Below are 24,987 nucleotides of genomic sequence, written 5' to 3'. Positions count from 1 at the left end.
AGAACGTGAGGCCTGATGGGGGGGGGCTGCAGGATAGGGACACCACGAGGCCATCGGGCTTCGGTCAGCCCCCAGCGCAGCGCCGATTTGGGCACTGAGGGCTGAGCTGGGAGCACAGGCTGGCCCAGCAGCACAGAGCTGGCAGCACACATGCCTCGTCCCTGCTGCAGCCCTGCCCACCCCTGCCCATCCCGGTAGCACTGGGGCTGCAGCTGGCACAGGGAACATGGTGCACATGGCCAGGATGGGTGCCAGCTCCCCTTAGAGCATGGCACACACCATGTTGCTGGGCTGGGCAACGCCATGCCTATACGGGGCCAGCAAGTAGAGCTTTGCCTGCCACCCTGTCCCCCATGGGGCATCAGGAGGTTCCTCCCAGGAGCGGTGTGGTCACAGCAGGGGGCTGTGAGGCAGGAATGGGGCCACCCTGATGCTCCCAGCCCCTAATCGCAAGCAGGCGCCAGCTTGCCTCCACATCTGCACCTGATTGACTCGCTGGAGCCAGTGGGGCCACGAGGGATGGCAGCGGTTGGGGCTGGCAGCGAGGGCTGCGCTCCCCCCGCTGGGGGGAGCGGGGACCCAGGGCCCAGCCCCAACGCTGCTGGAGGAGCAGCCAGCTCCTCAGACCGGCAGGCTCCATGGAGCTGGCTGCGGCACAGGCAGGGGACGGCAGTGCTTCCATGGGAGACGTGGCTGGCGGGTGGCTCTGTGCCCTGTGCTGCGCCTGCCAGCCTGGAAGATGCTGGGACTCAGCCCGGTGCAGGCAGCCAAAGTCAGGGCCTGACGAGGTGCTGCCCACAGAGCTCCAGGCAGGGAGCAGCAGGACTGGGCAGCCCCGGCAGCAGCTGGGCAGGGGTACTGGACTGCAGCACACCCAGGGGTGCCCAGGGGTGCTGGGCCCACCCCAAGAGCAGTCCAGCAGCAGGATGGGCAGTGAGCAGAGCAGGGACATCAGTGATTTCAGCACCCACCTGCTCCATGCTTGGAGCCATATGGGGTGGGCATGGATCCGCCATGGTCACCACAGCACCCCAGCCACCTGGTTGTGGCTGCCCTGGCATGGCCGCTGCCAGCCATCCTGCCGCTGGGGAAGGGATCATGCCAGGAGTACAGGCAGCCCCATGGCCACCATGCACCTGCCCCAGGGAGTGCCTGCACCCATGCAAGGGCCAGGAGCTGCCAGACATGCCACAGCCCTGCCACAAGGAGGGGAAGGGATCAGCGAGGGACAGCCTGGCAGCGGCAGGCACACTGCCCTGGCAGAGCCTTGTGCCCACAGGAGGCAGATGCAGCCTGTCCCTCCCAGCACTGCCTGCATGGCCGATAGCAGTGCTGCCCTCGGTGCCAGCACGAGTCCCTGCACCACTCCCATGGATGCTGGTCCCCTGAGCTCTGCCGTAGCCCTGCCCATGGAGGAGCAGGACAGTCCTGGGCATGCGAGCCCGCCTCTGCAAGCGAGCTGCCCTCGAATGGACAGCAGCAGAGCATGTTTGCTCCTGTACCGCCACGGCAGTGCCAGGAAACAGACCCAGCATCCTGCAGCAGGCACAGATGTTTCGCACAACAGCTTGCAGAAGTGCCAGTCAGTCTCCAGCCCAACTGTCCCGTCTGCGTGCCCAAAGGCCACGCTGACTTGCCAGAAGCAGCACAGAGGGAAGGCACATTACCATCTTCAATCACCTGTACCCCAGGGTGCCAGTGGGATGAGAACGGGGCCTCGAGGAGGGCAGATGCAAACACAAGCCTCCCGCCCCTCCCAAATATTTCGAAGGTGTCTGCATCCTGTTCTTTGCTTTGAAGCATGGCAAAATCCCAGGAAGGGCTCTAGTAGAGAGACAGCACCCAAAATTAGTAATAAACACTCTATTTGGAGAGCTTCACCTTAGGGAAACAGCAGATACACAAACACTGTGTACAGGGGAATGCAAAACTGTCAGTACACAGACAGGAGTGACACACCAGACTGGGCAGTGCTGGAAATGGATCCCTCTTGGTGTCGATGTGTAGTACATCTAGCAGGCACCTGCCCTGGTACAGCGGGACGAGAGCTACGCAGCAGAGATCGGAGCTGGATGCCATCCAGGGCTACCAGGCGCACAATGCTTCCTTCCGTCCATCGCAATTTTCTGCTCATTGATCAGCTTGCAAGGTTTAAAAGGACCCCCTCTGTAGCAGGAGACTAAGGTCAGACCTCAGCAGTGGAGCAAGACTGGAAAACATTAGGAAGGCGAACCCAGACCAGCAGGAGCCTGTCCTAAGGGAAGATGGCTGATTCTGTGCAGGGTGAAGAAAAACAAAGCTCATGCACAGCCTGGAGTGGGGAAGGAAAGGCACTCACTCCAAGCACTGAGATTAGCAGCCAGCTCTCTCCTTGCTCAACCTGACCAATGGGCACACCGGCTTTTGGAAGTGCCTCTACAGCCCGTCTCTCAACCCCGCGGAGGCGTCAGCTGCTCCCCTGGCACACAACACCAGGACCCCAGACCACCCTCCAGTCGCTGCTGGGGTCACACAACAGGAGGCAGCAGCTTGGCTCAGCCCACCCTGGCAGCGCGGTGTGTCCACAGCCGTCACCCATGCTCCTGCCAGCCCTGCAGAACCCCACCAGCCAGAGAAGCCCTCAGAGGGGCCACATCCACATCCTGCCCCATGGAAGAAAAGCAGCAGGACATTTGCCATGGACTAGCAAAGTCTCAGCTCCACGGAAACACTGGTGCTGGGACAAAGCTGCGGGGTGCCCGACTCGGAGCACTGGCACTGAACACGAGGCCAGCCCAATGCACATGGCTCTTGTAGTGGACTAGCAGAGAACAGGCAATGCCTTAGCTTAAGGCAAAACATCTAAAGAACTTGTCCAAAACACACAGCAGTCTCAGATGCCTGCCCTTCCTTCCGGGGCCTTTTCTAACAGATCTAGTACATTAGCACCATGAAGAGACCATCAGTCTTAATTTCTGGGTTTGAAATACAGAACATCCCTTTTCCAGGATGGTACAAATGTGTAAGAACTTTGAAGAGAGGGGTTGGGCAAGTAGTGTCTAATGAAGGGCTAACGAAGGCATGTTTCCAAAGGATTTGTAGCTTTTTAGTCAGCTAACGATTTGACCAAGTTATACTACAGTTTTCTGCTGCATCTAGATTTATTACATCTCTTTTCCCTTAAAACCCTCCTTCCCCAGAGTATTTTGGTGGCAGTAGGGAAAATGCTGCATTTCCATGCAGACCCTGACAGAATTAGAGATGAACTCACCCTGCTCTACCTTCCTCTGCTGACTGCATTCAGATCTTGGAGATCTCCACCACTGCAAAGTTTGGCTGAGATTGGTTGAAGTGACAGTGGGTAAAGACACACACGGTGAATGATCACATAGACCTGTTTCCATAGGAAACCAGGCTAAACAGTTACTTCCTTCCACGTGGAAATCGTTGGGGCAGAGGGCTGAGCTGTCTGGAGAGCCCTCTGCTCCTACCAGCAGCAGGTTGCACACCAGAAGTTGTCACTACTTGTTAGACAGACACAAACCCAGCTCCAGAACCATCAGCTGCAGTACCGCGAAAGGCTCTGATGGCAACCAGTGGCTCATGAAATTCTGCACACTAACCTGACCGGAGGAGGCATGGAAAGAGATGCCATGCTGGTTATTTCCTATTTTAGGCCTGTACAAAGCCAGGCAACCCCCACCGTGTCCCATCCATGCTGCATAAGCACTGCTTGCTACCGTCTAGGAGTCCTCCTCCAGCAAAAGCCACCTCTGAGCACGGGATGCTGGCCCTCCAGGCGCAGGAATCGATTATTTGCTCTGGTGAGGGAGGAGGTGGCCACTACCAGCCTGTTGCCAAACCCTCCTTATACCAGATACACACTTCCTCTCACACCGCACCCACCTTCACAGGAAGCAATTACACAATGAAAACTACTCTAAGGGATGAAGTATTTGCTGTCTAGCAAGTCTCTTCCAGCTGGATCCTTTTTCTGACAGATTCAGTCCCCGTTCTGCTCAACGGGTCCATACAGGAGGGCAGGGCTTTGCTTATCCAGAGGGATAATGAAACCATTGTGGGCTGGCAAAGGATGTGCGTTCTTGGGCCACCAACAACTCCAAGAACAGTGCTGCAACTTGGTCTAGAAGTCTTGGCTGAAATAACTGTAGCCTCCTGGGGCAGTTGACTCTTCCCGGACATACTGCTGTGGTGGAAACGGTCCAATAACTGGCACTGCTCCTGGCATCCTGGACATAGAAAAGAGCAAGAGGAAGAGAAGGAAAAAAAGGAGAATGTCAGAAGTGATCTGAAATCTGCCAGCTGCAATCACTGCTCAGCAGGCATGGCTGTCAGTGGAGCAACAGCCTACTGTAGCCAAGTCAACTTGCCAGAAAAGCTTCCAAGTGCATCCTTGCCCTCCGTGTGCGTGTAAACAGACACATTTAGCATGGCAGAATTAGCTATTGCACAGCTCAAGGACTGTTAAAGCTTCCATTACAAAGCAAGTATCCTGGCTCTCTTCAGACTGCTGGCCTGGAACAGACTGAATGGCTGAATCGAGGAGCAGCTGTCTGAAAGGGAGTTGTGTGGCTGCAAAAACTCGGACAACATCCATGTCCTTTAAGGGAACATTGATCCGTGTGTGCTGGGAACATCCTCAGTGTTATCATTCTAGAATGGGATGCTTGCTATTTACTGATCTGGCTGTGCTGTTCAAGAACTGAAACTTTCCAGGGCTGTTATTCCGCAGATAGGCAACAAGAGATCCCAGTTTTCCTCCTGTCCTCTCAGGGGAATTTGGCTAGGAGTCTGTCCTCACTTCAGGTAGGGATTCCTAATACCTCTTTCTTGTAAGAAGCTGTCTAACCAACCCATGCTCATTACTGAGCCTCTTTTAGCAAAGGCTTTGAAATTAGAGATCTGAACTTTGACAGTGTCCAGAACAAGTATTTTGGTATTAATCATCTGGCAGCCTAAATGTTTTGGATTAATATATGCAGGGGATGCCATTATTTAACTCACCAACTCACCCTGAGAGCGAGTTCAGGAATACAGTCTGGGTTTCTGGAGCGTGCTGACTACATGCCAAATTTTAAGACAAGCAACCCCAGGAGAGATTAGAATGGCAAGCGGATCTCCACTGAGCCAGTCTTTAATTAAACTGAAATCTCAGTTCTTAGAGAAACGGTGTTTAATGGGTGTCAGGCTGGATGCACCGACTGCAAAGGTCCACAAGGAGCTGAACCATCAAGAACCAAAAGCAGCTGCAGGGCCCTTCTACTTCAGCAGCATCGCAGAGCTGTCTGCAGAGGGAGCTGCAGAAGTGAATTCGCTTCCGGACAAACAGAGCAAGCTTGTACAACCCCTGTTTTTTCTGCTTGCAAGTCAGCTGGAAATACGCATTCCAAACTGCATTTTAAATTACATGTAAGCCATCGATTTGAACAGCGAGGCTGGAAACACACTCAGACAAGAACGTTACTTACTGATTCTTGTGTTTGAAGCCACTGATGTGAGCTTGGTACTGCTCTATGGAGGTCAGTACTATGTTACACGTGCTGCAGGGGTACCCCTTCCCAGCTGAAACAGACATCAATGTTAGCACACCAGCTAGCCAACAACTTGGTGCCTGAGGTAGAAACAAGTGAGATAATCAATCACTTGATGTGTTAAACACCGCTAAACAAAGACAAATAGCAAGCCAACAGCCTGACCAGGCAGCGAGGCCGCAGAATCCCACTACCCCACCATGTATTGGCCAGTTCCTGTGAGGGTATCGCTCAGCCAGAAGAGCTTTCCTGGTCAGAGCATGGGTCTGTTTATCTCTTAAAAAAAGGACATGATTCCTAAACAGTTCGCAATATCAGACACAGTAAAAGTCTCAGCATTAGAATACCAAACCTGATGCTACACTGCAACTCCATTTCTTTCCCAAATTCCCACTTCTCCTGATATGTAAATCCCATACAAAAACAACGAAGAACTTAATTTGTGAGCTTAAACTGTTTCAATAAAAAAAGCAGCCAGAGGAGATTACACAAAATGTCCAGTTCCAACAAGCAGCATTCTGCTAAGCCTTGCTGAGGTGCGAACTGAGAATATTAAGCTCTATCCTCAAGCAGTTTGGTTATAGCCAGCATATCAGTTAACTGCAAAAAAAAAAAGCTTCCACAATAGTTGTACTAGACAGATCAACGGTTTTCTGTAACGCAACAACTCCAGCTGGAATGAAAGTTCGGGAGGTCACAGATACCAAACAGGCAAGTGTGGCAGCACAGTTCAGCACAGGGTCTCTAAGAAGGTAAAATCCTGGCAGTTGTCCTCAAGACATTAAGCACTCCTGAATTTTGGCTTGCTGGAAAAGGGCTCTGCCTGAGAGTCTCACAAAGAAAATGTTTCCCCGTTCCATAAGATGGAAGAGGAGACTCACCCCAGGGTGCAGAGCAACGTAATGACGTGTTGGTGATAAGCACACATGGGTGAGAAGCACAACACGTTGTAGCAGGCGTTTCGGCACCTGGCTGCAGCACCTCAGACAGATCTCAGACTCTAGTGGGACATTCAACTCCCAAAACAGAGCTACAGCCTGGTGGGAAAGGCCAGAGGAGCTGTTATAGCCCTCAGGTCTGCCTCTCTGCATGGCTGAGATCAAGATCTCTCTGTTGCAAACCAGCAAAGAGGTGTGTGCACGAAGTTGTCCAACTGCACTCCTGCACCCCAACGGGTGGTTCCTAGAGGATCTTTAAGCAAACAAACACCTCTGTGTTGTGCTGCAAAGAATGCATCTTCACCTGCTGCCAGACACGACCAGCAGAGAGAAGTTTAGGGACAGGCATGGCTGTTAGAGATGAGTACAGAGAGCAGGAGAAACATCCCGACTGCCCATCACATCCGAGCAGCCCTTGATTACAGCCCAGGCTCCCTAAACCTCGCCTGAACAGCATGGAGATGCATCCATAGCAACCAGTTCCGCTGGCGCTTCACAGGAGACATCACTCACACAGGCAAGGGCACTGCCCACCTACCCAGCCTGCCTGGGGGGGCTTCTGCCACTGTCGGTGCCTGAGTCACACTGAAGTGGAACCATTCACCAGGCCCCACTAATTAGGTAAAGAGCAGATGGGTAATGCTAGATACCAAGCACCTTTTCCATCTCCCACACAACTACGCAATGTGGGAGAGAATATTGCTTGCATAATTGAGCCTTTTCTCCTAAGTGCTACCGGTGTCTAAAGGTGGCCTGCAAAGAATTACAATAATTAATCTTCTGCTTGTGTGGGTTTTTTACAACAGAGAAAGAAGCCCTTGAAGAAGATTTAAGATGATTTGTCTGCTTATTTTACCTCAAGTATCCAGCAGGTATGAGACCTCCTGGTCCACAGAAGGCTGTTGAGAGGAACAAGGGAGTTTACTGAGCTCCTACTGCTTTCACTGGACTCCAGGGCTTTCATCACGTAGAAGTGCTCATAAGCAGCAGATCATAAACCAAACGAGTTTTAACTGTCTGCCTAAAGTTCCTCCTTAATAGCTCCCTCCCCCCTGCCAATTTGCTTGCTCCAGAGAGAGTTGCATTAATTCATCAGATGGATGTGCTCACACGGAGGCAGAAAGGCATTCAGGAGAAGTCTCCCTGGCTTTCATGCGCTTTGAAGCAGCAGGTGCAGTTAAACCTTTCTTCCATCTTTGGCTAGTCCCCTCCGAAAATGTTTTTTAAGCACCAAATGCCACTTTTATCTTTCCATTTTGGATGCAATCCACCTAGCTAGAAACAGTACTGGCCAAAATCCCTGGATTATCCCACAGAGAATAAAAAGGACACGTCCCCGATTAGACAACATTGCAAAACACAACCCAAACCTTGTCACGAGTAGCTACAGTCTAAAAACTCTTGCGCTGCCAGGGGGCTACAAATCAACCAAATAATCTTATGGTGTATGATCAAGATCCTCACCATGAGCAATTCTCCCCTGCTCCCTCTGCATGGACTGTCTTGTCCAAAGACCTGTCAGACACACCGTCGCTCTCCCACCCTGCTCTTCAGCTATTTATTAGCCTGCCTGTTGAGAACTCACCCATGAAGGACGATGCTGATGCATCAGGGGTTCGGCCATAGTGTGCCATCAGCTTGTGTTTGGTCTCCTGCTTTCTGTGCTTCTTGCCTACATAGTGCTGTTTTGCCATAAGGGGGTTGTTGAAAGTGGCATGGCAGAGGCTACAGAACTTGTCTGGGTCAGTAACGTCCTTGTTCTCTTCGTTAGAAGACACAGTGGAGGTGGGGAGGGTAGCAGGATGTTTCTGTGGGGGCACTGCTTCTGTAGGGTGAATCCAAACTCTTGGTCAGTCACAGAACTCAGAGGTAAAAACCAGTCATTTTATTTCCTTAAAACCTTCTAATTTTATTAAAAAAAAAAAAACAAACACCACACCTAAACCCCAAACCTAGACAGAGAATGTAAGACATTTAAATAAATTCATGTTGCTCCTACCTCTTCCCTTAACACTTCAGAATTGAAAGCCATGTGGTAAGACAAGTCAGAGTAGGCCAGAAAAACTTTCAGAGTTAAAAAAACACCAACAGATTTGCGTAGTGAAGTTAACATAAGCGTAAGAAACACTGGACATGAATGAGCTTCCACTTGCTATTATCATCATCCAGGAAAGAAAGAGGAGGCAGCTAGAACACGAGTACAAGCCCTGGTGCAGCAAAGGCAGGTGGGTTTCTGGAAACACTTGATCCTGAACTGAAGTCACAATGAGTTGTGCCTAAGAAATAGCATGAACAGGACTAGGTCCAATGGAGTGAAACCGCAGTTCTCCTATCTGATGGAAAAATCCGCACCCTCTCATTACAGGGTACCAAAGACCAGAGCAAGAAACCTTCTAAGGACCAGAGAGCTCCTCTCGTGCCAAAATAGAAGCTACACACCAGATCGCTTATGCGTACATCCGCCCTTTCCTGAAGGGTCTTCTTATACACAAAAGCAAGGGCTTCAAAGAACAAAAATAACCTACGGGCCACCCTGACCCCCGAGGTGGCTTCACTGTGCAGACACAACCTGTCAAGCCATGAAGACACTCCAGGACAAGCAGTTTCTGTCTGGAAGATCCCAGCTCAAAGCTAGCACAAGGTGCCATCCTCAGGTGCACTTAAAGGCTCTGTTTTCCCTCTGTCCTGACCAGCTACAGCACCCCAGGCTCTCGGCTGCCCCTGCTCTCCCTGTACAGGGTCTCCACCTACTGGGCCTTTCCGCCTACTAGCAAGGGATGGGACATGCAGGCAGCTGCGCTGGGTCAGACCACAGGTCTGCCTGGACCGTATCCCATCATGGGCGCAGTCAACAGCAGGTGCCATGGGAAAAGCACAAGGCCAGGACAAGCATATACTGATGCTTTCCAGCTACACTGCCCCAGTCCCTAGCTATCTGCAGCTCACAAGTCCCTGAACCTCAGAGGCTACATCTCTGCAGCTGAGCAACCCTGATGAACTGCCGTATCAGAGTTTCACCACTCACTTCAGACCTGGTAAGCTTTTAGTGAGCATCGTATCCTCTGATGGGCATTTCCACAGCTTAACATCACGCTCCCTGAGGAGCGGCTCTCTCCTGGTCCCTGCACACAGGGATGGGTACAACGAGAGAGGCCATGCCTGTGGCAGTGCACTGGTGGCTTACTCTGTTTCACAGTAAAAAGCACACACTCCTCAACGAGAGCTTACAATCGGGGTCTAATGAATCTCTCAACTTTTTTATTGCTTGAACAGCCCCTTGGTACAACACGCACGTGCTGCAGAGTCATACCTTCTGCCTTGGGCGACTGCTGCTTCATGTTCTTGGCATGAGTCTTGCCCAAGTAGTGAGATGTTGCCACGGCTGGAGAGGAAAAGGTCATGTTGCAGATGGGACAACACTTGTTTCTGTCTTCCCCGCTGCTGCCTTCCTGCTTGCTGTCCTGTGCACACAGAATCACAGAGTGGCTGAGGTTGGGAGGGACCTCTGCAGGTCACCTCGTCCAGCCTCCTCGTTACGAGGAGAAACACTGCGGCTTGGAAGTCTAAGAAAACAAGGTAAGACATTTGGGTGTTAAGCTGAAGAAGTGTGACTGGTAGACTTCCATGATACAGCGCCATCCTCTCCTTCATTAGAGAGTGCTCTTGCACTAGGTGGCTTTTTCTAACCTGTTAGTGAACTGCTGCAGGCGGAGGGGCAGCCCTGGCCTGTGGGTTAAGGACAAGGTTAACAGAGTGTCAGCCTGAACTGGAACAGGCAGCCTTTTACTCTGCAAGGTGTGAAGTGAACAACGCAACATCATTATCAGCTGGGTCATCTGCAACGCGATGCCAGCGCCGCAGCAGTCGTTTCTAAGCCTAACACTATGTGCGAAGGCATCCGCCTTTATCCCCCCCTCCCCTCCCACTGCAAATGTCGGAGAGCTAGGGATTAAAGGTGAAGCAATCATAAAAGTAGAATCTGTTTCCCAAATGAGTTGCCGGGCAGACAGATGGCCGAGCGGAACATGGTGCCTTTACTGACCAACAGGCTCCAGCTACTGGTTGAGGAAACCTAAATAAGTACAAAAAGGATTGCCCTTGAAGGGAATTCCAGTAGCTGGTCAACCTAATGTGCTCTCTGTGACAGTAAAGGTTCTGCAATGTATTCTGGACAAGTTGCTGCTCCTATTCACTTTTCCCTGTCTTTTCAAGCATGGCTGTCATAAAAGGCAACGCGCGTTAGTTTAAATGGGGAACATACTCACAGAGGCTGTTTAAACGGGAAGGGCAGCAGGAACTGTGCTTCCCAAGACAAGGGAACCTAGTGACACACCTGCCATCGAGCTCTTCAGTTCTCCCAATGCCCTTTCCGAGAGCATCGTCTCCATTTATTCACAGAGGCGCCCAGGCCACCCGGCAGCCTTTAGCCCAGCGGTCCCGCTCGGCAGGATTTAGACCCGAAGAGCTCTACGTTCTCCTCTCACCTGCTTTGCATCCAGCCTCATCCTTTCCCGTGGGAAAGCTCCTCTCCGCCGTGGATGGACAGGTACCGCCTCACCTTGTTGGCGTGCTTCTTGCTCTGGGAAAGCAGAGGGAAACCCGTCCGCCCCGCGGCTCAGCACCCCGGGGCTCAGCACCCCGCGGCACCGGGCAGCGGCGGCGGCTCCCCGCTCCCTACTGGTAGTGGGCCAGCCTCTTGCGACTCGGAGATGAGCAGGGCGCTGCACACCCTTGCACTGGGCCTCGGTGAAGATGTGCCCGTTCTCCCGGATAAGGCGGTCCACTAGCGGGGGGGAGGGGGGGGGGGACACGACCGGGGCGTCCAGCGGCCCGCCCAGCCCGCGCCGCCCCTCGCAGGGTCCCGGCCGCGCCCGCCGCCCTCGCCTCCCCCCACGGCTCCTCACCGGCCTCCTTGCCCACACCGGCAGCCCCGCGGCGGTCCCCGTTGCTAACCGCCCCGTCCGCCATCGCCGCCGCCGCCAGCTCCGCCCCCCCCCTCCGCCCTCCCGCCGCTTCTCGCGAGAGCCGCCCCGCGCGCCCCCGCTGCGCCTAAGCAACGGCGGGGCGGCCTCCCGCGAGAGCGCCGCGCGCCCTCACGTGCCGCGAAGGGAGTGGCGGCGGCCATGTCGACTGCGGGCAGGAAGGGCGGCGGGGACCGGCGGCTCTTCGGATCCGCTTGCCCGCCTTCGCCGCCAGCCCCGCGGGTCCTGATCTTGGCGGGCGTTTAAAGGACGCGGCGGCTGCTGCGGTGACAGCGTTAAGCGTAAGGGTGACTTTAGAGGCACCGAGGCTCCGCAGGCAGGGGGGCTGAAGGCGCCCGCGCTCGCCTCCTCCCGGGGACCCGGCGCCGGCTGAGAAAACGGCGACAGCGCTAGCCCCTCCCGCCGCTCCTCAGGACGAAGCGTCGGAGCGCGCACACCCCTCTCAGCGCCGAGCTCGCCGCCCCGCCCGCATATGGCGCCACCGCGCTTCACCGCCCCGCTGGCCACGTGACGCGCCGCGAAGCTGCTGCCGCCATCTTGGGTGAGGGCAATGAGGCCTCCGCCGCCAACTTGTAGCGCGGGTGAGAGACCCGCCGACCGGGGCTGGCGCGGCAGGGTGGCCCGGCGGGGAGGCAGGCGGCACCGCCACTGTCGCCGCGTAACGGGGCGGCTTGGCGGGGCGGGGCGCCGGCCCGCGGGAGGCCCGGGCCCGGTGAGTACCTGTGCCCCGCGGGGCCTTTCCGCATCGCACCGCGCTGGGCCCGTGCCCGGGGCTCACCCGGCTTCCATTCGCCGCGGGGCTCCCGAGCTGGGCGTCGACCCGCTCCCTTCCCCAGCGATCCTGGGCCTGGCCCCCGGGGCAGCTCCGGGGCTGACCCCCCGGGATGCCCACCGGCTCCCGTCCCGAGTGATGCGGGGACCGGCCCCCCCCCCCCCCCCCCCCCCCCCCCCCCACAGTGCCAGCACTGACTCTGGAGGGGAAGGGAGATCCGGTATTGCTTGGAGGGCAACCCTGGTACTTGGTGCCTTGAAGCTGTGTCCCTTCCCCTGGGCCACCCTGGTGCTCCTCTCCTGGGCTGTCCGCTGGGGAGGGGACCCCAAACCGACCCCCGGAGATTTGCCCTGGCCCCATCCCTGGGACAGCCCCCAGGCTGGGCCCTAGGGCCAAGCTCCTGCCCCGCCTGGGGCTGGCTCCATCCCTTTCTCCTGGGGTGACCCAGCATGCTCCCTTCCTTTGGTTTGCTGCAACCTACAGCTGATCCCCTTCCTCCCGAGCCCACCCTCCATCCTGCCTGGGACCCCTCAACCCCCCATGCTTCCTCCCCAGGTGTCACTTTTTGAATAGCACTGACTGTCCTTGTCAGCCTAGCACTCATCTCCCTGCAGAGCCCTCCGAGCCCAAGGGGAGCGGGTTGGGAGGGGGATGGGAGGACCTCGGGTGGGTGCTGGGGAGGGGGTTACTCTCCCCCCGTGCTGGGCCTGTCCCTGGAGGAGGGAGAGCTGCTGCCTACGGACTTGCTTGGGCTGGGCTAGAGGGAAGGTGAGCAGTGAGCGTCTCCCGCAGAGCTCAGCGGCATTTGCAGACGCACGACGCTTGGGCGTGCTTGGCCTCTGTGGTCCCTGCGTCCCTTCTCGTGAAAAGCCAGCTCTATAAACGGATAAATCCTCTGCACAGTTCCTCTCCCCGCAGGGTGCTGCGAGCCCTCGTGTCCTGCTGGTCACAGAGCATCAGCTGGGCTCTGCGTGCTGGGTCAAGCTGGGGGTCTTGGGATGATATTTCCAGGGAAGTGTTCAGCGCTGACCTGCCTGAACACGGAGCCGCTTCGCTGTGCTGCCGGGGAGCGTCGTGCTGCTTCTTCCTGAGGTGGGGGGGAGTTGTTTACAAAGTGACAGCCTGTGTCTCAAATGGCTCAGAAACTCATCCGGGGATGAGAGTCATTCATTTTTGGCTTCATTTTCAAGCATTTTTCAAGCTGTCACAGCTTGGCAGGTCTGTAGCTGTAGTGTCAAGATTTAGAATTATTCTGTTGGTAATTGCTTTCTGATTCATCAAAATGATAGATGAGAGGGAAAATGACAAATAATCACAAGTTGGGGATCTTCAAGGATATCCCTAAAAACGCGACTGGAGAAACGTGGTATATGCGAGTCTCTTGTCAGGAGGTCACCTTTGCTGTCAGAGCATTTACAAAGAAATTCTCTTAAATTCAGAGTTGGAGAAAAACTGAATGACTGAAAAACGAGTCCGGGAGCCAAACTGAAAAGGTAGTTTTAGATAATTCAGTCTTTGGCCTTTTTCACTGGGCCTGAAAGCAGGTATCATCACCTCAGGTACTAGCAACTGTCCTTTGTAGGAGTGCTAAAAGCAAAATACAGCTTCTGTGCTTAACTTCCCTACTTGAAGAGGGGGGTTGTGCTCTGATGCTTGTTTTCTTCTCTCAGCTGTACCAGCTTGTCTAATAAAAGCTATTACCGCTCTCCTACTCACAGCCTCAGACTAGCACAGCTACAAGTGATCTCTTACTTGTCTTGTTCCCTTAGTTACATTTACAGAGACTCTTTTTGCCACAAGTCCCTTCGTTTCCAGAAATGTTGTGGGAGTTGTGTGGTTACATCTCTTACATCTTTTTTTTCTTTCCTTTAAATGTTGAAGGTAGGTGACTCATCACAACTCCAGCTGATATTTCTCGGTGATCTCTTATTTAGCACAGTGCATCAAGCAGAAGATGTATCGCAGAGTCAGAGGAGAGCTGGTGATACCAGTGTGGATTAAAAAAAAAAAAAAAAAAAAGGAAAAAGAAGGAGACAGTGTGGCAGTTGCTTGTTGCTCTTTGTTGTTTCAGTGGTAAACTGGTTTACAGGCTGTCTCTCTAAAACCAGAGTGACACTGCGTAGGCTCACGTACCGGAGGTGCAGGCCTCTCCAGTGCTTCTCCTCATCACCATGCCAAAACGCCTGTCTGTGTAAGTGGTTTTTGTCCGATAAGGGAGTGTGCCCCACCTTGACGAATGCCCTTTGTGGGGGCAAGTCTCAGCAGCTGGGTGTGAGGCTTGGCTCAACTCCTCGGACAGAGGGCAAAGACACCGTTTGGAGCAAAAGATAAAAAATGGAGAAAGTATAAAGAGGATATTCCAACAAGAGCTGAGTTCAGCTCAGCTGGAGCAGAACAGCTTTGTTTTGCAAGAGCCAGTGCTTTTCCAAAAGCAGCGCGCTTTTTTATTTCCCCTTCCTAAACAGACAAACATTTGTGGAGTGCAGTGGTGGTTGCAGCCACTTCTGGAGCTGTGCATGCCATTTTACAATATTCTCTCTTCAGAGGGCTCGCAAACCTTCAGTGCAAATCATGAGTCACCAGGATATTCATCTTTTGTCTCTAGGCATGTGTGGTGCACGTATTTGCAGAAGAAGGAGGCAGGGAGGCGAAGGGAGCGTTGGAAGGCAGCAAATAGGGAGGGAATGCATGCGTGCCTCTCGCAGGCTCACCTTGCTGCCTCGGACGTAGATGGGAGCAGTGCACTGCTGTTCTTAGCGCTGAGATGGATTTTGAACTTCTGGCTCGTTAGTATTTCTACACACAGCAGCTGTTGTGATTTTGTGGTGCTACAGAGAAGGGTTTGGCTCTGTATTGTGTAATGTAGGTCTTTGTTGCATCTTCTCTTATTTTAGATCTAAGCAGCACGCTTGAGCTATTTCAGTGACTCTCGAAGGAAGGCAGAATGATCCTGTGGAAGGACACTGGTCTGGGAACCGGCCAACTTGACTTGCGTTTCCAGCTCTGCTGTTCTCTGGTGTGTAATGAGGGGCTTGTTGCTTAACCGCGCTGCACACGTTCAATTCTAACTCAAACAGAGCTGGTTTTTGCTCAGCCTGCTTTGTAAGGCTCTTCTAGATCATAGCTCAGGATGCACCGAATGGTTGTTGTCGAGTATTTACCGAACAGCAAACGTAGACAGGAAGGGTGGTTTAACTCTGTGTGTTGTCCCGCTTGCTCTTGTCCGGTCGTGAGATCTCCTCCGATCCTCTCCTCCGAGTCCTTTTTGATCCAAGCAGCTAACGCTTGCTGTGCATCGCGCTCCAGCAGTCTATGGGCTGGCAAGAAGAGGAGATGCTGAAGTACTAGCTTGCATTGTGCGGGCACCTGCCCTCAATTGTGCTGTTCACAGAGCACTCAAGTTGCACTAATAATGCTCAGCAGGTTCCTCCCTGCTTGTCAAGTACCTTCTTTAATAGGAATGCTGCAGGCATGTCTGTGCAGAGGACTTCCGGAGGCTGACGCTCATTGAGAAATCCAGGCTGTGGGATAAACCTGCTGTCTTGTTTCCAACTTGCCTACTGCCATTGCCTGCGTTTTCCCTTTTTGTAGTGCTGGTGCAGCCTTCCATGGAGCTGCTGTGCTGAGAGCAAAAGCATCCTTGGAGGAACATGCCTTTCCCTCTTGTTTTGTTGAATATAAAAGCTGACAAATGGTTGTGCTGCAGTGGCTTCTTGTTCCGGCGTGCAAGTTTCAGCTGGATCCGCTGCCACAGCGTGGTTCGTTTCTGCACCGGGACAGTGAAGGTGTGGGGCTGAGGAGGGGGAGTTTGGGGTTGTGTTGGAGGGTGGGAGAGCTGCTGCAAAGTGATGCTTTGGAGCAGTTTGCTGAGGAGCTTTAACAGGAGAAGCTAAGAGGAAAGCCTCATTGCTTTGGAGCAAGGGCATTCAGAGTGGCTTTGGTTTGTGTTGCCGTTCCCTTGAAACCCCTTTTTAGCAATCAGCTGTAATAAAATGTTCTTAACAAGATGAGTGGTCACTAGTACCTGTGGCTCTCAGTAACGCTAAATCCACCACGCTTTGCAATAAGGTTCTAATGCCTGGAGTGTTTTGCCTAAAAATAGCAAAAAAAGGATGGCTGTTAGGGGAAATCTAAATCGGAAGGCAACAAACAGCTTTTAATCTTTCCCTCTGTTTCAGAGTGAAGGATGCCGAGGAAGAAGAAGCCCACAGAGGGCCTGGACTCTCGAAGTCAAGATGGAGAGGAAGAGGAGGAAGAGAAGAGGAACCCAGCTAATGCCAAGAAGAAGCGCAGTTTTGTGGATGCGTTTATTGTTATATCTGACAGCGATGGAGAGGTCAGTGATCAGCTCCTGGTGTCCAGAGCCTGTGCTGGGCCCTGCTGTTGCAGCAGAGCGCTCAGGCATCTCACGCTGTGTGCCGGGGTTGGGCTTTGCACAGAGGGTATTGTGCCATTCCTTTCCGTACATATGAGATGAATCAAATCCTATTTGACTGGGAAATGAATGGTGTGCTTCGTGAGGGTGAGTTATGAGTCTGGGATTTGATAACCAAATCCTCTCAGAACTGAATTTGAAACGTAATTTAAAAGTAACCTTTCCTCAATCCCTTTACAAATCTTTTTTTCATAATTTTTATTTGATTGATTTTCAGCTAAACCATAGAAACATGATTCTGTATTATGTGCAAATAGATAAGAAAAGGATTCAGAACACAGGCTTGCGAGTAGCTCAGACACAGATGGTGTCTGGTAAACCGATCCTGAATTACAGAAGCCTTTTTAACCCACTTCCATAGTGCGTAAAGGTGAACTGCGGTGTGGGTGTGCCTGGCTAAGGCGTAAAGGCTCAGGCTGTTGATCCCTAGCATCATCTTACAAACATCAGCCTTACCTTAAAAGATTGAAATGTCTGCGTTTGTACTCTGGCGTTGGGATGAGTGTGGGAACTCCCACCTGCGGGAAACCCAGAGCCCTGAGAATCTGTCCTCAACTCGAGGTACACAAGAGGAAATTATTAGAATAATTTTTTTATGTATGACTGTTAAGGCTTTGCTCTGTCTTGCCAGTGATTGGGGATCCTAAGCTGCTTTCTGTAATACCACCATTTTCAAAAGCATTTCAGTTCACTCTCAAGCTGTAGATCTTAAATCAAGGCCCTTTTGCTCCCACATCTGCAGTGTGCTTCTCTACAATAAGGCGATTATCATGTGAGGAGGAGAAAAGTACTAGAAATAAACAGTAGGAAGCTGTAGGGCAAATGATATTGGATGTTTTTTCTTCACATTGTCTGAGTTCTTTCCCGTTGGGAAATTCCCTGAAAGAAATGGAACATATGGCAGTAATAGTTCAGTGGGGTTAAACCCTTAGCTCTGCAATATGCTAAGTTAACTTCAGATGTCTGCTGCATCACTGGCCTTTATTGTGAAACCTATAAGGAAAAAAGAAATCAGCAGCTATAAGAGCTGCTGCAGTACATAAAAGATCAGGACCTGTTATTGTCTGCAATTATTCATCTCAATGTGCACGTATCTGAAAAAGAGGAAACAAACGTCTCTTAAAACACATCTATAAAAAGGTTAGGCTCCCTGACTGTTCTGTAAGTTTGTCTATAAACAATAATTCCGATGGCATAATCGGTCATATTACAGAAAACGATATGCTCAGAGAGGCCGTTAAAGAGCCAATTAGGTTCTGTTAAGTGACAACAGTTCAGTCAGTTGAATGAGTGGATTTATTCAGTTCAGTCTCTTTCTTTCTGTGAGTCATCAGCTTCCAGATCCAGTGCCACAGTCTCTTGTCGTGTTGTTTTCTGCAAAATCAAACCCAAAAATGTGATTTACTGGGGATCTCAAAAAAATAACTGTCTGGCTTCTGTAACTGTCTCAGCTCTTCAGTGTACATCAAGTTGAATTTCAATTTCGAACCTTGTAACTGTTGTTCTTGCTCTAGTAAGACCTTGTTACGTGTTCAAGAAGAGGTGTGGGAAGCTCAGATCAATAGCAATTTTAGAGAACAATACATTCTCAATTAATCTTGCATCTGTTAGGACATGGTTCCTTATGAATCAAAAGCTACAAGGACAATTTGGGCATCATTGATTCGATGGCTTTTTTCCTTGGCAGTCTCTTGGCAGGTATCTATAGAACAAGTCCCTAGTTCTGCTTCCAGACCAGCAGATCTTGTAGCAGCTGCACCTGGAAAGCCTCCAGCTTCTCACTTTTGATGATCTTTGGCAGACTGCCTCTCCCAGGAATTTTTCAGTCATGCTGGATTATCAAGCTCATCCATGTTATTTTGCCAAGTTTTCTTTCTTTGCTCATGTCTGTGCTGTGGCATCTGCAGAGCTACATCAGAAGGAAATTTTATGGACATGGGGCTTTCTGATCTCTGCTGTATTATAATCCTGGATTTCAGGAACACTTCTTTTTGGGAAGGATCAGGCAAAGTAAGAACAGTCTCTCTGGCTTTGTGGAAACAAGAGGAGATGACCTTCTTTGTGCAGACTGTGTCTCTGAAACAGAGACATGACGAATGAGCAAAGTGGTTCCTGTCTCCCCTGTCTTTAATCCTGTGGGGAATTGGTTGCCTGTGCCAAAAGATGGGTGGTCGTTCGTGAATACGCAACATTTTGAATAGCACCCAAGAAAGCTCTCTCCAAGCGTAGCAACTCCTGGTCTGTCTCTTGAGCCTCTTGCTTCAATTGGGCTGCTGATACAAACTTTTTGACTCCCAAGGTGGTTGTTGTTTTTTTTTTAAGCCATGTCTGAGAGTTGATTGTCACCCAGCAGAAGGCCTGGCCAAGCGTGAGCATTGAGCACAGCCAGGGGCCCAGTAGTTGTGCTAACCCGTTTGACTGATCTTCAGCCTTCAGTGCAGTTGATCCTAAAATGCTGCTGATTTGCTGTGAGGCCTTTTGGAAGGCTCTGTTTTTCCTGGGTAGATCCTTCGGGAGGTCTAAGAGTACCTGGCTCCACTCATAGAGTTTGCTTGAAGTCTCACAGGCTCTTTCTTCCAGATTTATCAGCTCTGCCAGCCCCTGAGGAACATGACAAGGCTCCAGGGTGAAGGAGCCATCTATTTCTGCAGGGCATCCAAGGCCTGTCTTCCCTTTGGTGTGGAGCATCCCTTTGCCTGAGTAGTCCTGTGTTTGGAGATACTCACAGTCTGGGTAAATAGCAGCGTGTGTTGATGTTCCAGATCTGATGTTGGTTTTGGTAAAAAGAGGGAGGTGTGTTTGGGCATTGGCTGGAATACTCGGCCACCACCCTGTCCTGTTCTCCATCAACTGTGGCAGTGGGCACTTGTCTCGGGACCAGGCATGGCCTGAGGGGGTATCTTGCTATGGAGAAGATGGTGCTGGAAACGTCACAGCTAGGATGGCAGTGCCCACCTGACGCTCCTGACCATCAGAGCGAAGCAGAGCCACACGGGAGTATCGCTGTAGCACCCTGCTGTCCCCACGGGCTCTGCCGTGGTGCCGAGGGACCCGGTGCCTGCGATTCTCAGAGGAGAACGCAGTGTGAGGATGCTTTCGAGGAGGCTCTATAGCTCTGCTGCACTCGCTTCTCGGAAATCAGATTGGTCTGAATCCAGGCTCCTCGCAGCCCAGTAAAAGCCCTTTTTTCTACAGAGGCCTCCCTCCCGTGTGTCAGGAACTGCACGTCTGGCACGATCCCCGTTGTGTCTCGTTGTTCAAGTCTCCACTTCCAGCAGGTTTGTTCTAATGAGCTGAAAGACAGAGCAGAGCTGAAACAGATTCTAAACTTAAGTCAGAGACTAATAAAGTAGGGTGTGATATTAATTTCAGCAGCAACCTTGGCTACAGCCAAACGTGGCACTTCCAACATCTAATTGGCTTTTTAAAAATAAATTAGTCTGGTTTTCATCTGCATATTTCCCATGCAGGACGTGTGGTGTTTGGCTGTGCCCTATTGTTAGATGGTCCCAACTGCCGTTGAGCAGTAAAATTACCCAGACCCTTTGACTTTGCAGTCTGTGCTGTTAGCTATGGAGACGTTCTTCTGTAGCCTTTCCTTCCCTGAGTCAGTAGAAGATGATTTCTGTGGTTTATGATGTGGATTTGAGGGAGCAGGATGTGGGAGGCTGGCTACTGGCTTCCATTTATGGGCTTTTAGAAGCGAGTGGAGCTGTATCTGTTTCTGCTAGCAAAGTCAGGTTCTCTTAAGTATGTGCAAAAGCATTTTTTTAAATGGGAATTTGATTTCCTGCTGTCTGGTGAAACCAAGCAGGTTAAAAAAACAAGGAAGAAGAATAGTAGCTGCCTTCCACTGAATGTGTAGGGAGCTTTGGAAACCTGTCTTTTTCTTGATCTGTGTACAATGCTGACAGTGAAATTGCTCATAAGAGAGCATCATAAATTAAACTGCAGAGCCTGACACACAGGAAGAGAATTTGGATTCCTTCTGGCCATTATGCTTTAAATTGACGGCAAAGGAGGAGAGACGCCATCGAGGCTGGCACTGAGCAGAGGTACGCAGTTTCCACCTCGCCTCCGCTACAGTAATTAGTTTCCCCTGGAAGTTGTGTGTTGGAGATGACCTTGTAACTAAGAGTATTGGATGCAGTTTGGGAATATTTTAATTGATTAAGATTATTTTTGGACTAGTGATCTTATTAGAAAGGCAGTTGGTTGAGTGGCCCCCTGAGTTCCTATTATCCTTGTAGACAGATGAGCATTAAAAGGTTGGGTCAGAAAGAGTAAGCCCTGTTGTCTTCTCTGAATTTTCTTGGCCCCTTCTGCTTCTACCATCCTTGCCTGCATTTATGCAGAGCACTCTGGGGCCTGCGGGGCTCTCTCCCAGCAGAGGTACAAACAGCCATAAATCCTAATTAAAAGGTATGTTTTATTTTCTGGGTTTAAAAATAAAGATTTAAGAATTCTTGGAATTGAGATGTGTGTGTATATTTTGGCCCATCAGGATTAATTGGATTTGCTTCAGCGGTTCGCTGTACCGTGGCTGTTCGGTAGAACGCTGCTAAGCAATTTAAACATCTTTCTCAAATGTATGAGGTTCCTACAACATGTGTCCTGCAATAATTTTGCTCCTGCCACTGTTGTAAATGTCGAGATTCTTCAGGACCCAGCACGGGGAACCGAGGCACATACTTGGCTGCACGGTGAAACCGGGCAGCCCGCCCGGCACTGGGCATGCCGTTCCCTTCCAAAGCCCCAGGGGCATTTGAGCCCCATCTTGTCCTGTGGTGCATATTGTAAACGTGTGTCTCTGTGCACAGAGCAGACACTGGCAGCGGTGGAAAGTTTGGTGTGCTCATAAATCACATCCGTGCCCTGGAAGAGAGCTGCAGATGAGAGTGTCAGGGTTGACCTTCCGGCAAGTGCAAGAGTGATGAGGGGAAGATTGATGCCTAGAGAGAAGAGCTGGGGATTTACAGAGCCTGCTAGGATTAAATTGCCCCTGTCTTAAGCTGGAATAGGTTTAGCACTGTTGGACAGGCCTTTGGGGGACAGTGGGAGAGCTGTTGCTTAACCTCCTCCAGCACATCATACCCGTGTGGTCCTGATACAATCCCACGGACGATTCCTCACTCCTTTAGGCATGAGCTGCCCAGAAGGTCAGCATGGGGCTGCTGCTGCAGACCAAGGCAGGGCAATTCGGAGTAGGAGAACCAGTGGCTTATGGAAAACTATGGAAAAGGGTGACATGCCAGGGCCCTGGAAGAGAGAGGATTTCACCTCCTGAGCGTGAGCTAGTCATCCATTTTATAGCAAGAGAGAATCTGGCTGCGAAGCAGCCTTTTGGAGACACAGCAGCAGATCTTGGAAATGGGGTACCAAAACCAGGCTGGGTAGCAAAGAGAAGGAGTCAGTCCAAGGAAAACCCTTAGATGCGAGCACGAGTGTGTGTGTGGACTTGCCGAGCATGATTGCTGCCTAATTGTGAGCTGGTTCTTAAATCAGTGGAAGTGAGGAATGGCGTAGGTATTAGGGGATGTAAAAGCTGTAATGTGTTAGGGTTTCAGGAAACCACTTAATATTACATCTTGCAAAATCTTAGTTGGATAAATAATTCAATTTGGTCTAGATCGTAACATTCCTGGATTGAAATCCTGCTAAAAGACTGTCAGCAAAAGCTGGTGATGAACAGAAGAGAGGCTCATTTGGGGGAGATGTAAAGCTGAGGCCAAGAGGATCAATATTAGGCCTGTGTGTGTTTTAACATCCTCATTAATGATCTGTAAGAGGGAGCAAGTGGTGTATATACATGAATAAAATCTGCAGATAACACTAAAGCTGGAGATGTCTTGAACAAAACTCAGCACAGAGGTGCAGTCCAAAGGACTTCACAGGTTCAGAAACATGGGCAATGGACAGCGGGAATTGGTTACACTTGAAAATAATATAAAATATCCATTGGCATTAAAGTAGCCCAAGCCACATTCCCCGTCTTGAAACGCCCCTCCTGGCACAGGAGGTGGTGTGAGGCACAAGCATGTGGCCAGTTTGCCGTGACTCTCATGGACAGCAAAAAACAGCTGCAGATGGAGCCGTGCGAAGCCCCATCCTGGCCAGGCGTGGGTCTCTGCCTGAAACACTGGGTTTGATTCTAATCCTACCTGATTTAGAGAGACAAATTGGAAGGGGTCCAGTGCCAGCCTTCGGTAATGTGTACGCCCTCGCTTAAGCTGTTAGGACAGCAACTTGCATAAATGTGTGCTAATTAAGCCTGTGACCATTCTTGTTGAAGTCCGTGTGCTTAAAGTAGCAAGCACTTTCCGTTGTTCGTGTGGGTATTATTCTGGGAGGCCTCGAGACGATAAATTTTTGAAGTATTCAAGCTTCAAAAATGAAACACTTGTGGCAATACAATGAGAGAATAGCACCAGGAGTAAATACAGCTGGCTTTCCTGCCCTCGGGGTGCATTAGCCTGGGTCCCCCAAAATGGTTAGGAGGATTCTAGTTTTGGTCGCCTAAAATTGTCTGGGCAGAGTACTAGAAGCTGCGAGGCAGGAACCAGTCCTGGCTTACAGGTGTGTAATGTTCAGTTATAAAAAGGTTTTGTTTTTCTGCTTTGGGTGCTTACAAATACCAGTATTTTAGCAAGGCCAAACAAATTCTCTCTAAAATCATGGGCAGCAGGTGCAGTGCATGGTGGTGACTGCCATGAAGTCTATTGTCTCTCTTAGTTCTCTGTTTATGTCAGTCTGTAACTCTTTTTGCTCGTTATGCTTATCACACAGCTTTTAATAGTTACAGAATGTGCTTGAATTATGTTTGAAATTCAAATTTCACACAAATAGAGGCTTGTTCTTGAACCAGTGTTTGTGTCTGAGTAGTGGGGGGGAGGGGGCTGGTAGTATTTCTTACATATTGCATGCACTCACCATATTTTTTTCCATTACAGCAGGAGTCCAAGGAAGAGAGTGGATTGCAAAGGAAGAGAACAAAGCAGCAGCTGGATAGAACGAAGTTTGCTGCTAAAAGAAAAATTGCACGTAGGTCTCGAGTGTGGGGCTGGGGAAGTAGACGGGTGCTGAGCAGCTTCTGCTGTTTGCGTTAGAGATTATTTTCCTGGCAGAAAGGCTGCGATGTGGCTGGGGATGCACAGCTCTCGGAGAAGACCCTTCTCAGGGGTAAAATTTGCCTTTCTGAATAGGCAGGCTGTCACTTGTTTGTTCCCCAGGCAGCGTGCGCGCAGACTGGTGCACTTCCAAAATAAGTGTGCGAGGGTGTCGGTACCTCACCGGGTTTCAAAACTGGTTGAAGCCGATCTGAAAGCGCTGTCAGTCACAAACTGCTTTCCTGTTCAGGCCCCTCTGCTGCTGTCTTTCCCTGAAACGTTGTGATGCTCTGACCCGGCAGTCGCAGCTCAGGAAAGATTTGAGTCGCAGCTGACAGTTCTCTGAAATCATCAGCTCGTAGCGCGGGGGCAGCCGGAGAAGCCAGCAACGCTGGGCATCATGAGGAAGGGTGTTAAGAACAAGAGATTTGTATAACGTCATTTTGCTGTTATATAAAATGTTGGTGCACCCACATCAACAGCGCTGTGTGCAGTCCTGGTCTCTGCATCTCAAGGACACGGTGGTACATCCGGAGAAGGGCGACCCAAGTCATGAAGGGGATGAAGCAGCTGCCTTGTGAGAAGAGACTGGAAAGGCTGGGGCTGCTCTGTTAGGAGAGAAAGGTGGGATCAAAGTTCACACCAGGAAGGCGGTGCCTCAGCTGAACCCAGAGCTGTTGTTTACCAACTTGTGCAGCCAGGGTGCACTCGGCGGAAATAGCAGGAGTTAGATGGGTTTAAAATGGGTGAAGGAAAGTAATGCTTCGCACAGCATGTGGTGAACTGCTGGAAGTTTTTGTCACAGGAGGTTTGGAGGGGTCAGTATCAGCAGCTTTAATAAGGGATTAAATGCATTCGTGGACAACAGGTGTATAAACAGATGCTAAAAGGAACAGGCTGGGATGTTCCTGCTCATGTTCTGCATACGGTATTTCTGAATGCTGGGGATGTACAAGCAGAAGCTCAGTGGACTGAGCATGGCCAGGCTTGCCTGTACCTCCCTGTAGAGCAACAGCCAGGCAGGTGGACCATTGCTCTGCCCCAGCAGATCTGCTCTCCTGTTCTTGCACTCTGCAAGGCAGTGGTCCATCTAGCATGTTAAATTCAGAATATTTTAAAATGAGAGCGATGTTATCTCTTGCAAAACCCAAAGCAATCACTGAACAAAATGGAGCACACCAGTGCTCCGCAAGCAGCAGCAGTTGGGCTTGTCAGTCCTCAGA

At 51.1% G+C, this 24,987-nt stretch overlaps 2 protein-coding genes across 6 annotated transcripts in view; one reads left to right on the top strand and one right to left on the bottom strand.

Annotated features, from left to right (window-relative positions):
- Positions 1–1,831: 1,831 nt before the first annotated feature.
- ZNF346 (zinc finger protein 346) lies at positions 1,832–11,437 on the bottom strand. Its single transcript, XM_086621452.1, is given in 9 exon segments — positions 1,832–4,229; positions 5,469–5,562; positions 8,055–8,294; positions 9,780–9,930; positions 10,954–10,976; positions 10,979–11,048; positions 11,148–11,198; positions 11,200–11,252; positions 11,374–11,437. Coding segments are annotated over 9 exon segments (852 nt in total). The 3' UTR covers positions 1,832–4,123.
- Positions 11,438–15,794: 4,357 nt separating this feature from the next.
- UIMC1 (ubiquitin interaction motif containing 1) overlaps positions 15,795–24,987 on the top strand; it is a 35,378-nt gene continuing 26,185 nt past the window's right edge. For 4 of the 5 annotated variants that reach the window (XM_086621397.1, XM_086621399.1, XM_086621402.1 and 1 more), the window contains exons 1-3: positions 15,795–16,008; positions 16,402–16,559; positions 23,609–23,699. In XM_086621397.1, coding sequence (XP_086477523.1) covers positions 16,410–16,559; positions 23,609–23,699 — 241 coding nt within the window. In that variant the 5' untranslated portion in view covers positions 15,795–16,008; positions 16,402–16,409. The remainder of the gene's footprint in view (positions 16,009–16,401; positions 16,560–23,608; positions 23,700–24,987) is intronic. The other variant, XM_086621398.1, reaches the window with a different exon arrangement.

Source organism: Tauraco erythrolophus, chromosome 16 (genome assembly GCF_009769465.1).
Source record: "Tauraco erythrolophus isolate bTauEry1 chromosome 16, bTauEry1.pri, whole genome shotgun sequence".
Lineage (NCBI taxonomy): Eukaryota > Metazoa > Chordata > Aves > Musophagiformes > Musophagidae > Tauraco > Tauraco erythrolophus.
The sequence above is the reverse complement of the archived record's forward strand: the minus strand, read 5'-3'. Positions and strand labels throughout refer to the sequence as shown.